The 13,771-nt window shown below is 35.7% G+C and overlaps 1 protein-coding gene across 2 annotated transcripts in view; it reads right to left on the minus strand.

Annotated features, from left to right (window-relative positions):
- The window catches only part of DACH1 (dachshund family transcription factor 1), a 435,030-nt gene that overhangs the window by 249,721 nt on the left and 171,538 nt on the right, over positions 1-13,771 (minus strand). For both annotated transcript variants that reach the window (XM_015439332.3, XM_005585987.4), the window contains exon 2: positions 1,416-1,531. In XM_015439332.3, the coding sequence (XP_015294818.3) occupies positions 1,416-1,531 (116 nt within the window). The remainder of the gene's footprint in view (positions 1-1,415; positions 1,532-13,771) is intronic.

Below are 13,771 nucleotides of genomic sequence, written 5' to 3' on the forward strand. Positions count from 1 at the left end.
TAGCTACAAATTCAACTCAATGATTTTTGTTAAATATCCACAAAAGTGAATGAACTGTTTAGACATTACTGCAAAAATAAAGATGAGTTAGAGACAGTCATTGATGTCAAGAAACTTCTACCCAAATATGAAATATGAAATAAGATTACTTCATGATTATATTAAAGCACACAAAAAGACAAATGTTACAAAGAAAAATAAAACATTGATACAGGAATTTAGAGAAAAAAGAAAAACTCTCTTCTCATCTTGCCAGATTACCTTTATTGCATCAGCTGTATTGTAATACATGACATTTATATGTTCATATGTATATTTCCTCAATATACATATGATAAAGAAAAAACAATATAAATATTATATATTATAATATCAGCAATATTTTAATTTGCTCATGTATCTGGCTCATTTCCTGATGAAACAATAAAGATGGGCAAACATATGTTTCCATAAATAAAATAATTAATGAACCCATTCAGGTGGTAGAAATCAAATGAATGAATTTTGCTGCAGTGCATTATTAAATTTGTTTATGATATGGAGCTTATGTAGTCAAGACTATTCTTTTACTTATACATTTTCAAAATTCTAAAAATAAACATTTTTCATATGGTTCTGACAGAAACGTATTAGTTTGTAAAAAATTACGAGACATTTCTATTCAACCAAGTTACTGTCTTTTGTTTGGATGCATGTCTATCAGTTTCTGGAATGCTAAACAAGTTTAAAATCCAAAGACCTGGGTTTGAACAACCACTGACAGCTACAGCTGAGTGACCTTGAGAAAGTCACTGATTTTCTCTGAACTTCGATTCCTTAATAAAAAAATAGGAATAATAATTTGATGTTTGATATTTGTGGTAGGATTAATTAAAATAACTTCTAGCACTGTGCTCAGTTAAGCTTTTGTTTTATTTGGGTTTTTTTTTATTTGTTTTTTTTTTTGAGACGGAGTCTTGCTCTGTCACCCAGGCTGGAGTGCAGTGGCCGGATCTCAGCTCACTGCAAGCTCCTCCTCTTGGGTTCATGCCATTCTCCTGCCTCAGCCTCCCGAGTAGCTGGGACTACAGGCACCCGCCACTTCACCTGGCTAGTTTTTTGTATTTTTTAGTAGAGACGGGGTTTCACCGTATTAGCCAGGATGGTCTCGATCTCCTGACCTCATGATCCGCCCGTCTCGGCCTCCCAAAGTGCTGGGATTACAGGCTTGAGCCACCGCGCCCGGCCAGTTTTATTTTAAATAAAGAAAAGATGGTAATCATAATGCAGTTTTGAAATAAATTATCTCAGTAACATTATCTTAGTGTGCACAAAATATAATTGATGTGTGTAAATATTGATTTACAGGTATATATAAAAGCTATGACATTGGCTGATTTTTAATATTTTTTGGCATAAGTGAGTAGCAGCCTTACCTGTTGGTGGAATTATCCCAGGAGACATGAGACCAGGGACAGAATGTGGCATGATGTGAGAGTTCTCTGGGGAGGTGACACTTTGAGTCCTCTTAGGAGGCCTTCCAGGTCTAGAACTGAAACAAACAAACAAAAAAATTTTACAATTAAGCTGTTGTCTTACACATCATTTCAAAGTTGTTTCAAGTGGTAACATGGACTGTAAATAAATTTGTTTCAAGGACGGTTGCTTTTGCAGTTAGATGTAATAGACTTCCATCACTAATTAGATTACATGCTGAATTCATTTTCCTCATTGAAGATCAGCCACTCCTGATGCATAATTCATAGCCTGCACCTCGTTACCTGCTTCTTCATATTAATATCTATACACAGTTTGAATTGCCTCGTTTGCATATGCTAAAGTTCTGCATGCAGCCTTCAGCACGAAAATTATGCACTAACTTGTAATAATTATTACAGTCAGCCTGCTATTGATTTATGAGACTTTTAAAAACCAAATATGTGTAGTACTTGTAATGAATGATATTTTAAGGTTCTTCAGGAAATTAAAAGGCAATGGCTGCCTAAGGAAATGTTCTGCTTGTTTGATTTAATACTACAGTTAGCTGGGAGGTGGAATGAAAGAGTGATTCAGACCTATAGCACATTTTTCGATGATATGTTTTATTACTTCGCACTGCTAGCCTGATATCTAGATGATAAATGACAATACATATCTAATGTGTGAAAAGGTCTTGCAATTTCTTTATTTTTTGTCATTTAAAAGATAAGTCAAGTTATCATTTAACCCTTATTCTATTTAAGTGAACATCCCCCACTAAGTTCCCTTACTTTTAATATACTAAAATGTACTTGAAAGGCTTAGGATTATTTGTAGGATATCATTAAGGAACTGCCAGCGTAGCATCTCATACCTACCTTTAGGATAAATAAAAATACTTTGTGTTTTGGCAATACTGTGCTTTACATGCCCATTACACAAGATTAATTATTACAGTTATAAAAGCAGAGGTAGAGACATCTATTTGCAATCATTAATGGAAAACAACCATTGTACATAATCTTACAATTTTTTAAAAGAAAGTTTTAGCATCGTGTTTTCACTTTTTGCCTCTGTATCATAAATGTGCTTTTTTTTTTTTTTTTTTTTTGAGACGGAGTCTGGCTCTGTTGCCCGGGCTGGAGTGCAGTGGCCGGATCTCAGCTCACTGCAAGCTCCGCCTCCCGGGTTTACGCCATTCTCCTGCCTCAGCCTCCCGAGTAGCTGGGACTACAGGCGCCGCCACCTCGCCCGGCTAGTTTTTTTTTTTTTTTTTTTTTTTTTTTTAGTAGAGACAGGGTTTCACCGTGTTAGCCAGGATGGTCTCGATCTCCTGACCTCGTGATCCGCCCGTCTCGGCCTCCCAAAGTGCTGGGATTACAGGCTTGAGCCACCGCGCCCGGCCATAAATGTGCTTTTATGAAATGCTCTCCCATCATGTATTTGGCCAAAATGTGCCTAGATATTTCAAAACTAACAGATATAGCCTCATAAATAAGCATTTTCATGTTTTGCCTTTGCTGAGATCCCTAGATTTATCAGAAGATTCAAAGACTTTATCTATTTAATTTAGGTAGGTAATGTATGTGGTCATTGAGCAAATAATTATTAAGTGCGTGCTGTTTACAAAGAGGTGCACTATGGAAGCTAATTTAGGAGAATGGGTTCTTAGACTTCAGAAGTTTGCATTCTTGCCAAAAGGAAAGAATCTGTTGCATAAACAACTATGATGCAAATTGTAATGTGCTAAATCACATAAGAAAGTTGCAATTCGAATACTAATTGGAGGTTAGGATGGATGGTGATACTACCATGTCATGGGAAGGAAGAAGGCAGCGAGAACATTAGAAGAGAATTCTGAAGGAGAGTTAAGCATGGAGAAGAAAAGAATAGAAGAAAATTACACTCCAGTGAGAATGTGAGAAAGAAATGAAAGCATGAAAAATGTATGGTTATACAGGATTGTTTCAAATGAGGTGAAACAAGTCAAATAGGAAGAGGAGCAGTGATTGAGACTGTCAGAGTTATTGCCTAGGGCTAGATCCTGGAGGATGTTGGAAAAACAGCAAGACTGTTTGCTTGTCTTTCTGTTTTGTTAACCAATAGGGATATTGTCCTGCTTATTGTTCCTGAAGTATCTATCAAGCTACTTCCTCTTATTATTACTTTCTCATGATTACTCCTCATTCTCAGTTTGGTTTTTAACTCCCGTTACTTGTCTGTGGTCAATCAACAGCCCTCTGATAGTATCCATTTTCCTTGAGTGATCTCTTTTATTAGCATCACTTAGATGCTAAGGGCTAAGGGCTAAATATATCTACAGACCATATCTTTCTCCTGGGATTCAGACAGATTAATGCTTATGTGCTGGAAATCTCTGCTTGGATGTTCTATAATAATCTAAGACTCAGCTTGTCTAAATCTGAACTCAGCATCTATCCCATTAAAACCTATTTTGCTTTTCCCTGGTTCAGCAAAATGGAATCTAACTGACTAAGCCAAAAATCCAGGAGTCACTTGTGTCTTTTGTATACTCAAATATTACCTTTCTGAGGATATCTTTCTAATCTATTTTCTCTTCTATGTCCCCACTCCTACCTTTCAGATCAATCCCTCATTCTTGATACATGGTTACAGCTTTCCAAACCTTCCAAGACACATATTCAATTTTGTCCCACTCCAGAATCTAGAGTCCAGAGTCTAAATAACTCTCCATGCTAATTCCAGGAGGATTTTTATAAAATGCAAATTTGACCTTGCCTTCCATTTGCTTAAAGATATCAATGGTTCCCTACTGGATTCACAATTCTTGACATGGCACCAAAACCATTTCAATACTTGATCCCTGCTGACTTTTTCAATTTCAACATTTTATTCCTACATTCATAGCTTATATTTGACCCTACTCAGTTTCTTAACAGTTTCCTGAGTGGCTCTGGTCTCCTATTACACTGTCTTTAAAGATGCTTTGCCATCACAGCCCTTTTCTATGCCACCCCATCCTCATTCTCATTTTATCTGACTAAACCTGACTACACTTTAATAATCCTTCTTACCAACCACTTCTAGTTAGTATTTTTTCTATGCTCTATGATAGAGCATGGGGAACCTATAATTCTTCCTGCACTGATTGCAATAATCGGATTATTTGCTTATCTACCAAGGCTACTTGACAGAAATTGCACAAAATATGTCTGTGTGTCCTTAAAATGTAACTCAGTGTCTGGTTCACTCTATGTAGTAAAATAATAAAAATAATAATAACTCTATTTGTAAAGCCATTTCTCCCAAATTCTTCAAGTATACTACCTTATCAATTCCAGGGTCACAAAGTTTCCAAGAAACGAAAAAGTAAGACACAAAAAGCGTCTGAAACTCTAAGTCGAAACATAATGCTAAATGTACGTCTCAAGTCCAGAGAAAATAGAATAGAGATTTTGGGAGATCTCAGGCAAGATGCTACAGAAAAAGTGGGAAAGGAAAAGGAAGTTAAAAGATGGGAAATGTATAGCCCTTTAACTTGTTTTGCTTTTAAAGAAAATCAAACTACTTAGGAGTACTTTATTATTCTGGCCACAGGAATTGTCCCCACAGCCCTCACTCTAGAAGTGAAGTGAGGCTACTAAGTAGGAACACTTTAATTCACGCTGTGATTAGAATAGACCCGGTGGGCTCCTTTCACCACAGATATCTCCTGCCCAATCTATCACATTGCCTCAAATTCCACCAATGGAGATTTATTGCTTTCAGTCTTTAAGCTTTAAGTTCTTTTAAAATCTTTCATTAAAATGCAAATACTCTTGGTGCTGGTAACACCCTAAAGCCATCAGCTAACACCCTACTGGGGATTACTTTCAATTAGGTGAGAGCAAGGTCTTGGGATACCTTTGCAAAGAATGAAAGGGACTGGAAGAAAATACTTGTAAGGACAAATAAATCACTTACTCTTTTGCCTAAGAACAGGACAACAACTATGAACCTCTCCTTGGAGTTATTCCCAACTTCTTGGCTGAGGAGAAGTTGGAAAATTTATTTATTAACAAGACTTTCCTCTATCCCTTCATGACCTACAGTTAGGTCCCCTTATTGACAGGCTTGATATTTTATCCTTACTAGAATCCTGTTCACTAACTCCTAAGGTATTTGAATGGGAAGATAACTGTGAAATAATTGAATATTTAAATTTCTTTCAAAGGCATTTTAGGGAACTTCCCAGAGAACATGAGTAATACTCTGGCCAAAATCACATATTTTATGGCCTGGATTGATACAGCTATGATACTGGTTCTACCAATTTACTAGAAGCTGTAGATTTGACCAAGCTACCTAACTTACCAGAAAATTTGATGAAATCAGGATTTCTTTAAGAAGCGTTTTGTATGCTTTGTTAGAAATTAGTTATTCTTAAAAAGAAAATACTTAGAAAAACAAAAACTTAACTGAAAAGAGGAAGCGAAACAATGAAAAAAGCATTTTCTTTTGGAACGTTCAATTGCCTCAATGTAGCCACTATCAACCCATCATTTTCTACAACAGTGACCCATTTCTATCCCAGAGGATTAGAGCAAGCTGAACTCTCCTAGCTCTAATTAAACGGAAGACCTCACTTAAATAATTACATTTAATAGCTTGAATAAAATCACAATTTATGATTTTGGTAATTGTTTTTGCCAGCTTCATGCATTAGCTGTAGTACAGTCTTTAGTATTTTCAAACATCCGCATTAAAAGAGGAAAGAAATAGCTTAGAGACGTCCACATCCACATTTAATATCCTAAACACTAGGGAACTCACCCAAGCATACTTTCTCCTGCAGTTCTAAATAAAAAGCTTACCCACCCACTCCCATTCCCACCCCACCACACACAGACAGATCGCCGGGTGGGGGGGGGTCTTCTTTCCTTAGTTTTTAACACTAAATCAATCTCATGCTAATTTCAGTCTCTCTCCTACAACTGTACAATGTTTACTAACTTTTCCAGGTCCATTTATTGTTTTTATTTAAAGTGAAGTCAAAATTGAACTTAACAAAAGTGATAGTAATTAATAAGAAGCTTAGGGCATCAAAAGAGCGAGAGATGTTAGAGTACATTATAGAATTTTCAATACCCAATATTCTCTGTGGACATCATCTTTTGTTAATCTCTTCAGTAGTTTTGGAGAAATTAAGCTCAATTCTCTTTCTAAGAGTTGGGGCAGAGAAACGAATAAAATTCAGAAAATAAAAAAGAAAAAAAGAAGAAGAAGAAAAAAAACACCTGTGGTGTCTACACATTGGAAAATATGAAGACAGCTGCCCAGCAGAAATTTTAAGTCCAAATCCTACCTGCCTGGAGAAAAGAAAGAAAAGTTCCATTCAACCATTCATTCATTCATTCATTCATTCATTCATTCATTTCCCAAGAGAAAAGAGCTACTGTATACAAGCACAGGGCTAGACATTAGGGTTTCAATAATAAAGACATAAGCCCTTCTATGAGAAGGACGATAACATTAGATAGTCTGTGGGGTAAGTGCAGTAGAGGGATACATGGCAGCAAATGAGCACTGAGATTAATCTTTGGACACAAACAAGCATTTACTAGAGAAAGCAACTTGCTCTGCTAATCTACAAGAGTTCATTTGCCCTCTCCAATCTATTTACCCAAGGAAAGCTCCAACTCTGTGTTTATATTCTCCGTATTTTTTTCTAGTAAAGTGCTTCTACAAAAACAAGAGGTTTGCAAACTGTATATATGTACGTATGTGTATAATATACATTTTATATATATAATATTAATAATTTATTTCTGATGGGAAAGTTACAATTTGCTTAATGATTTGCATACCCACTTGAACATTATGGAATCATGAAGAACCGTGTTTAGAAGTGTATGATAACACAGGGGAATGCTTACGTTCTAAGTAACATGAAAAAGCAAGATACAAACCTGTAGATATGGACATATGAGAGCACAAGAGACAGAGAAATCAAGTAAAGGAAGCAATAAATACACAGAAAAAAAGACTGAAAGGAAATATGCTAAAATATTGAATGTTTATCTTTGAATTTCTGAATGGAGAGTTACTTTTTTTTTACATTTGAAGATTTTAGTTTCTCTGTCATAAACGTACATTATGTTTAAAATATAAAAACACAGGTTTTTTTGTTTTTTTGTTTTTTTGTTTTTTTTAACACGAGGTCTCACTCTGTTGCTCAGGTTGGAGTGCCATGGTGTGAACACAGCTCACTGCATCTTTGACCTTCTTAGGCTCAGGTGATCCTCCCTGCTCAGCCTCCTGAGTAGCTGGGACTACAGGCACACAGCACTTTGCCCAGCTAATTTTTGTACCTTTTGTAAGAGCGCGAATTTCACCATATTGCCCAGGCTGGTCTCGAACTCCTGGGCTCAAGCTATCCACCCGCTTCAGCCTGCCAAAGCACTGGAATTACAGGTGTGAGCCACCGCACCCCAACATAAAACAAACTTTTAAAACTCATTTGACTTCAACAACTTGAATCATATTTTTCAGAGACTTCATTGTGTACAAATCATGACCCTAACTAAACTTTATTAGTGCTCAAAGTTTGCCTGTATCTCATATCATTAACCACATAGAATTGTCCTTTTAATCTTTCCCTTCCATTTGAGTTCTAAAATATCTGCTAAAAAGCAGATGATTATAAACAAAAATGTTGTCCCTGTGAAAACTATAAAATATGAAAAGTACAAATAATCTTTGACATCATCTAGTTAAATAAACCTCAGGAAACAGACTCATCTACACAAAAGGATATAAAGGACTTTCTAAGATTAATGTATGTATATCAACATTTCACCAAAAGAAGCGACTGTTTGGAATTCTCCGTTTATCAATGCATAGCTGTCCCTTAGAAAGACGTTGTTAACTTGTTAGTTGAACTTTTTCTTTTTTCAGTTTCCTGAGCGGCAACAATCCAAATAATCCAGAATCTATATGATTAACATTATTTTCCCTTCTAATGCAATTTTTTTTCCTATTGCTGGTAAAACTTTGAGGGATACACTTTTTAAAATGGTGACCAATGTGAACACGTTTTCATTCTCATGCTCCACATTTGTTTGGACTTTTAGTGTTCTCTGTGTAGGTGTGTGTCTCAGTCATGTGCACTTCTCAGTACAAACAGACTATGAACTAATGCATCAAACAGATTACTTTCCCACACTCACCTAAATACAGAGGTCCATAGGCACCCTGCTTACAAATACCACCAGTGGACACCTGGAGAGCACTTTCAGCTTATTGGCTCACAGGCACAAAAGCACTCTCTCAACTATTTGAATGGCAGGTAATTCAGTACAGCAACTGAACAAATACATACGCAAATATGCAAAATACAAATGTTCTGTGGGGAAATAAATTAAAGTATATTTTAATTAAAAGGTTCTGTGATCCAATTAAACTACTAAGCGTACATATGTTTTGTGGAAGAACTTGACAGATTCCTGAAGTTTTTAATATTTTTGTTTATTGGGGCAAGTGCTCAGAGTTTTTACTATGTTAATATGCATTACAAATCTCCAAGAATGGGGTAACATAGGCATTTATTAAACTTAGTTCACCATGAAACCTGCCATTTCTAGGGAGTTTGTTTGTTTGTTTAAAGACTTGTGCTCTAAATGATTGTGATATACTCAATGGTATGATTTACATTCGAATTATGAAAATTCCTCATCTCTCAACAGTATCAAACCATGTTGTATATGTCATAGGACACATGAGAATTATTCTCCAAAAATTAGGAAAACAGCAATTCACATATTCCACCAGATGCCAGAATTGGGGGCTTTACCCTTACCTCCCACCAACATGTCCTGAACATTTTGGTTACCATTATCTATTAATATTACTGCATACATATTTGACCAAATTCTGTAGTTAAAGTTGAATACTGAGCAATGTAAGAAATAATTGGGTCAAAGGGAAAGGGTTACAAAGCAGGTGGTCATCTAATTTGAAACATTTTTACTCTCTAGCAGAAGAAATGCAAGAGCTCATCATTACAAAAAAAAAAAAAAATTAACATCAGTAAACTAAAAGCATCATTAACAAAAAATAAACAGAAGTTAAAATTAGCTACTCTGGTGAGGATAAATTATTGTGGCCTCTGACCTCAAAAGTCACACTGTATACAACTAAAACAGTACAAGACATTTATTTAATATGAAACCTGTTTAAAAGGCCAAAGACAAAATATCTGAAGTCTCCAGCTCAGTTGGAGCTGCTACATACTGAATAAGGAATTACCCCAAAGAAAGAATTAAAACATATTGGAATGTAACTAAGCCACTCTTAAGCATTTGTGTATTAAGTGTTAACAATTAATGACAGCCTAAAATACTAAAGAGAGTTCCTGTCATAGGTAGTTGGGATAATCTCACTCTCGCTCCTAACGCTTCTAAGCCCTCTTCTCCTTTTTAAGAATATACATAAGGTCTAAGTTAAGAAGATATTTAAAATCCATTGTGTATATTGGTTATACTAATCTTAGAATATATTATTTTATTAAACTTAGTTTAAGATATTTTAACTTAATGAATATATTTTCGGAGCTTAACCTTCATCAGATCAGGGAGATGGATATATTCTTGCCTCAACTGGAATTCTTTACATCAATGGTAAATGTTTCTTTATAAAGTGAATCAAGTCACTTACCACTTGATAAGTAAATGCATCAAATAGATTACTTTCCCACACTCACCAAAATACCGAGGAATATTTTGTGAGACTGAAAAGCTGTTCAATGCAACTTAAAGTTTTAAAGAGACATACAATTTAATACTATTTATTTTTACCTTTCTATAGCATACATTATACATCTACATATATGATTTCTCCCAAAGTTCATACCATTTGCAAATTTCATTCAGTGGCATGTTTGTCTAGAAAGCTAAATATTTTTAACCTTTTAATCACCTTACCGTTTTCCTTTCTTCCCATAAGTCTTTCAGGCCACAGATGATTCTACCCACAACACCTCTCTTTTACAATTATGTGCAAAAGTTTACTAGAATCCCCTAAAGAACAAATTCTGAAATAATTAGAAACGATTGTAAGTGACCTTCTTAAAGTTTGGGAAAACGTTAATACTATATTGGATTCTTTCTCAAAGCTCCTGTCATACCTCATAACAATATTCTATAAAATTTAAATTTAATATTAAAACATATTCCAAGTCCAGGTGTGGTGGCTCATGCCTATAATCCCAGCACTTTGGGAAGCCAAGGCTGGAGGATTGCTTGAGGCCAGGAGTTCAATACCAGCCTGGACAAGATGGCAAGATCTCGTTTCTACAAAAAATTTTAAAATTAGCTGGGCATGGTGGTGCATGCCTGTAGTCTAAGCTACTCAGGAGACTGAGGCAAGAGAATCCCTTGAGCCCAGGAATTTGAGGTGGCACAGAGCTGTGATGAAACCACTGCACTCCAGCCTGGATGACTAAACGAGACCCCACGTAATATCTAAACCAATCTTTTACACCAACTATGAACTCCATCATCACAAATAAAAATGTTTTCCTTTTGTAATTTTTCAATTTACATTTCAAATGACAAGATATTCACAGCAGTTACTATTGGCTATATTTTTTTGAGCCAAAAGCAATACATTCACTCTTTTATTTCAATGGTACATGCCAAGAACCTGTTTATAAACGTGCAGTGGAAATATTCAACCATCATTCTGTTTCTGCAGGTTATCGTTAATTTGGTACCAATATGAACCCATTGCTCCTATCTCAAAATAATATCCAACTTTCCTTTGTAGGAGATGCCATTTCCAACACTCTAAAGACCGCTGTTTCAAATGTTTTTGTTTTATTTTTGAATAGGAAATAAAATAATGAAATAATTGCAATTATATTATCTACTGCCAGGGATTGTGCTAAATTCACTATGTGATCTAAGTCTTTTAATAATTGTGACAAACTTTTGAGATAAGTACTATTATTATCCTTATTTTTTTGATGAGACATTGAGACACCAGAAAGTAAAAGTAAAATGACTTACCTAATATCACACATGTTAAAAGTAATGGAGTCAGGTTGTGAACCACGGCAATCTGGCTTCAGATGCCAAGCCCTGAGCCCTGTGTAATACAGCCACTGTAGCAGATTTGCATGTTAATGTAGTCAACAAACATTAATTGAACATGTCCATGTGCCGTGGTGGAAATATCAATAAAATACTATTTCTTCCCTCAAGTAGCTCATGGTCTATTTTGGGAAATACATCGATACATAGAGAATTACACTAAACCATGTTAAATACCGTAGTAAAAGTTGCAGAGCATGGTTGTTGGGACAAAGTCATGAGGGTGCTTCAGGAAAGATGAGGTGTGAGCAAGCAGGAGTTTGTCTACTGAAGCAGAGGAGGGGGTGCTAAGTAAAGAAACAGTCATAGAGGTATATCCCCCCATTACACACACACGCACACGCACACGCACACACATACACTTCTGTAATGAAGCCTGAAGTACTCAAACCTGAGTACTTATAACATCTAATATTAGTATTAAAATGTCATTTATTAAAGAAAACACTTCATAAAATATTAAATAAAATTCAATTAATGTAAATCATATTAACAGCAATGTTTGGTGCTTAATTGGGTCAAAGGGAAAGGTTTACAAAGCAGGTAGTCATCTAACTTGAAACATTTTTCATGTCCCTGTCCTTAGCATGGTTAGTCTCACACAGTCCAGCACATAATTATTCTCTAATAGTTTAATCGGTCAGTTCTTCTCTGTCTATCCCGTCTGCATATTTCTGACTTTGAGAAATGTGTTACATATATGATGGTAGGCACTGATTTTTGGTCAAACATCTTTAGGCATCATGATTTGTTCGCCTATTTTCTCTCTCTTTTCTTTCCTTCCTTCCTTCTTCCTTTCCTTTCCTTTCCTTTCCTTTCCTTTCTTTTCCTTTTCTTTGATGGAGTCTTGCTCTGTCACCCAGGCTGAAGTGCAGTGGTGCAGTCTTGGCTAACTGCAACCTCTGCTCCCAGGTTCAAAAGATTCTTCTGCCTCAGTCTCCCAAGTAGCTGGGACTACAGGTGCGCACCACCATGCCTGGCTAAATTTTGTATTTTCAGTAGAGACGGGGTTTTGTCATATTGGCCAGGCTGGTCTCGAACTCCTGACCTCGTGATCAGCCCGCCTCAGGCATGAGCCACCGCATCTGGCCCATTCTCCTATTTTAAATGTATTTTCTTGTAAAGTCTTATATAAGAAGAATTTAAATAGAACACAATTTGGTGTTATATAATCAACTATATAGAAAAATCTGAATCTAACAAAAAATGAATCCATCTCCCTTTCAATTCTTTATTGTAAGAAGGATTTGTATTCATAAGATGGAAATTCATTACTCCACTGAGTTTTATTTCATTTTTCTGTAATCACTTATTATCTTAATCTTAATCAAAATTATTGCCATATTTTTGATATAAGAAGGAAAAATTTTGTAAAGAAATTATAGCAAACCAGCAATAAGAGGGAAAAACTTGTAGCAAGTGTGCATAAATCTTTATATAATAAAGCAGCCATAGCCATAAATTACTGGTAAAGTAACTAAGTCTACACACACACACACACACACACACACACACACACACATATACACACACATACACACACGTACATGCAACAATCTGGTATGATAGTACCCTCTTATCCGTGGTTTTGCTTTTCAAGTTCAGTTACCATGGTCAACTGCTGTCTGAAAATAAGCATGGTACAAGAAGATACTCTGAATGAGAGAAAGAGAGGTCACATTCCAATAACTTTTGTTAGAGTGTATGGTTATACTTGTTCTATTTTACTGTTGTTGTTCATCTCTTATTACGTCTACTTTATAAAGTAAACTTTAGCCTAGGTAGGCATGGGTATATAGAAAAAAATACAGCATATATAAGGTTAGGTACTATCACGGTTTCAAGCATCCATGGGAGGTCTTGAAACATATCCCCCATGGATAAAGTGGATTAATGTATAAGTATCTTCACAGATAAATCGCAAAAGTAGAAAAATAGTTATGTTTGTATTAAATGATTGCTCCTTAGAGATGTAGTCTCAAATGAGGGTTAAAAAATCTATTAAATCAGAACTCAGACAATCTTGTCTTCCCACTTACGAATGCAGAGGCAAGAAGGTTGACGGAACCTAAAATGCATGTTTTCACCCTCCACTGACAAGTTATTTGTATGCTACCTCTGGAGAAAATGTACACAACTAATTTGTATGGGAAACCTATAAACACACACACACACACATACACACACACACACACACACAC

Source organism: Macaca fascicularis, chromosome 17 (genome assembly GCF_037993035.2).
Source record: "Macaca fascicularis isolate 582-1 chromosome 17, T2T-MFA8v1.1".
Taxonomy (NCBI): Eukaryota; Metazoa; Chordata; class Mammalia; order Primates; family Cercopithecidae; genus Macaca; species Macaca fascicularis.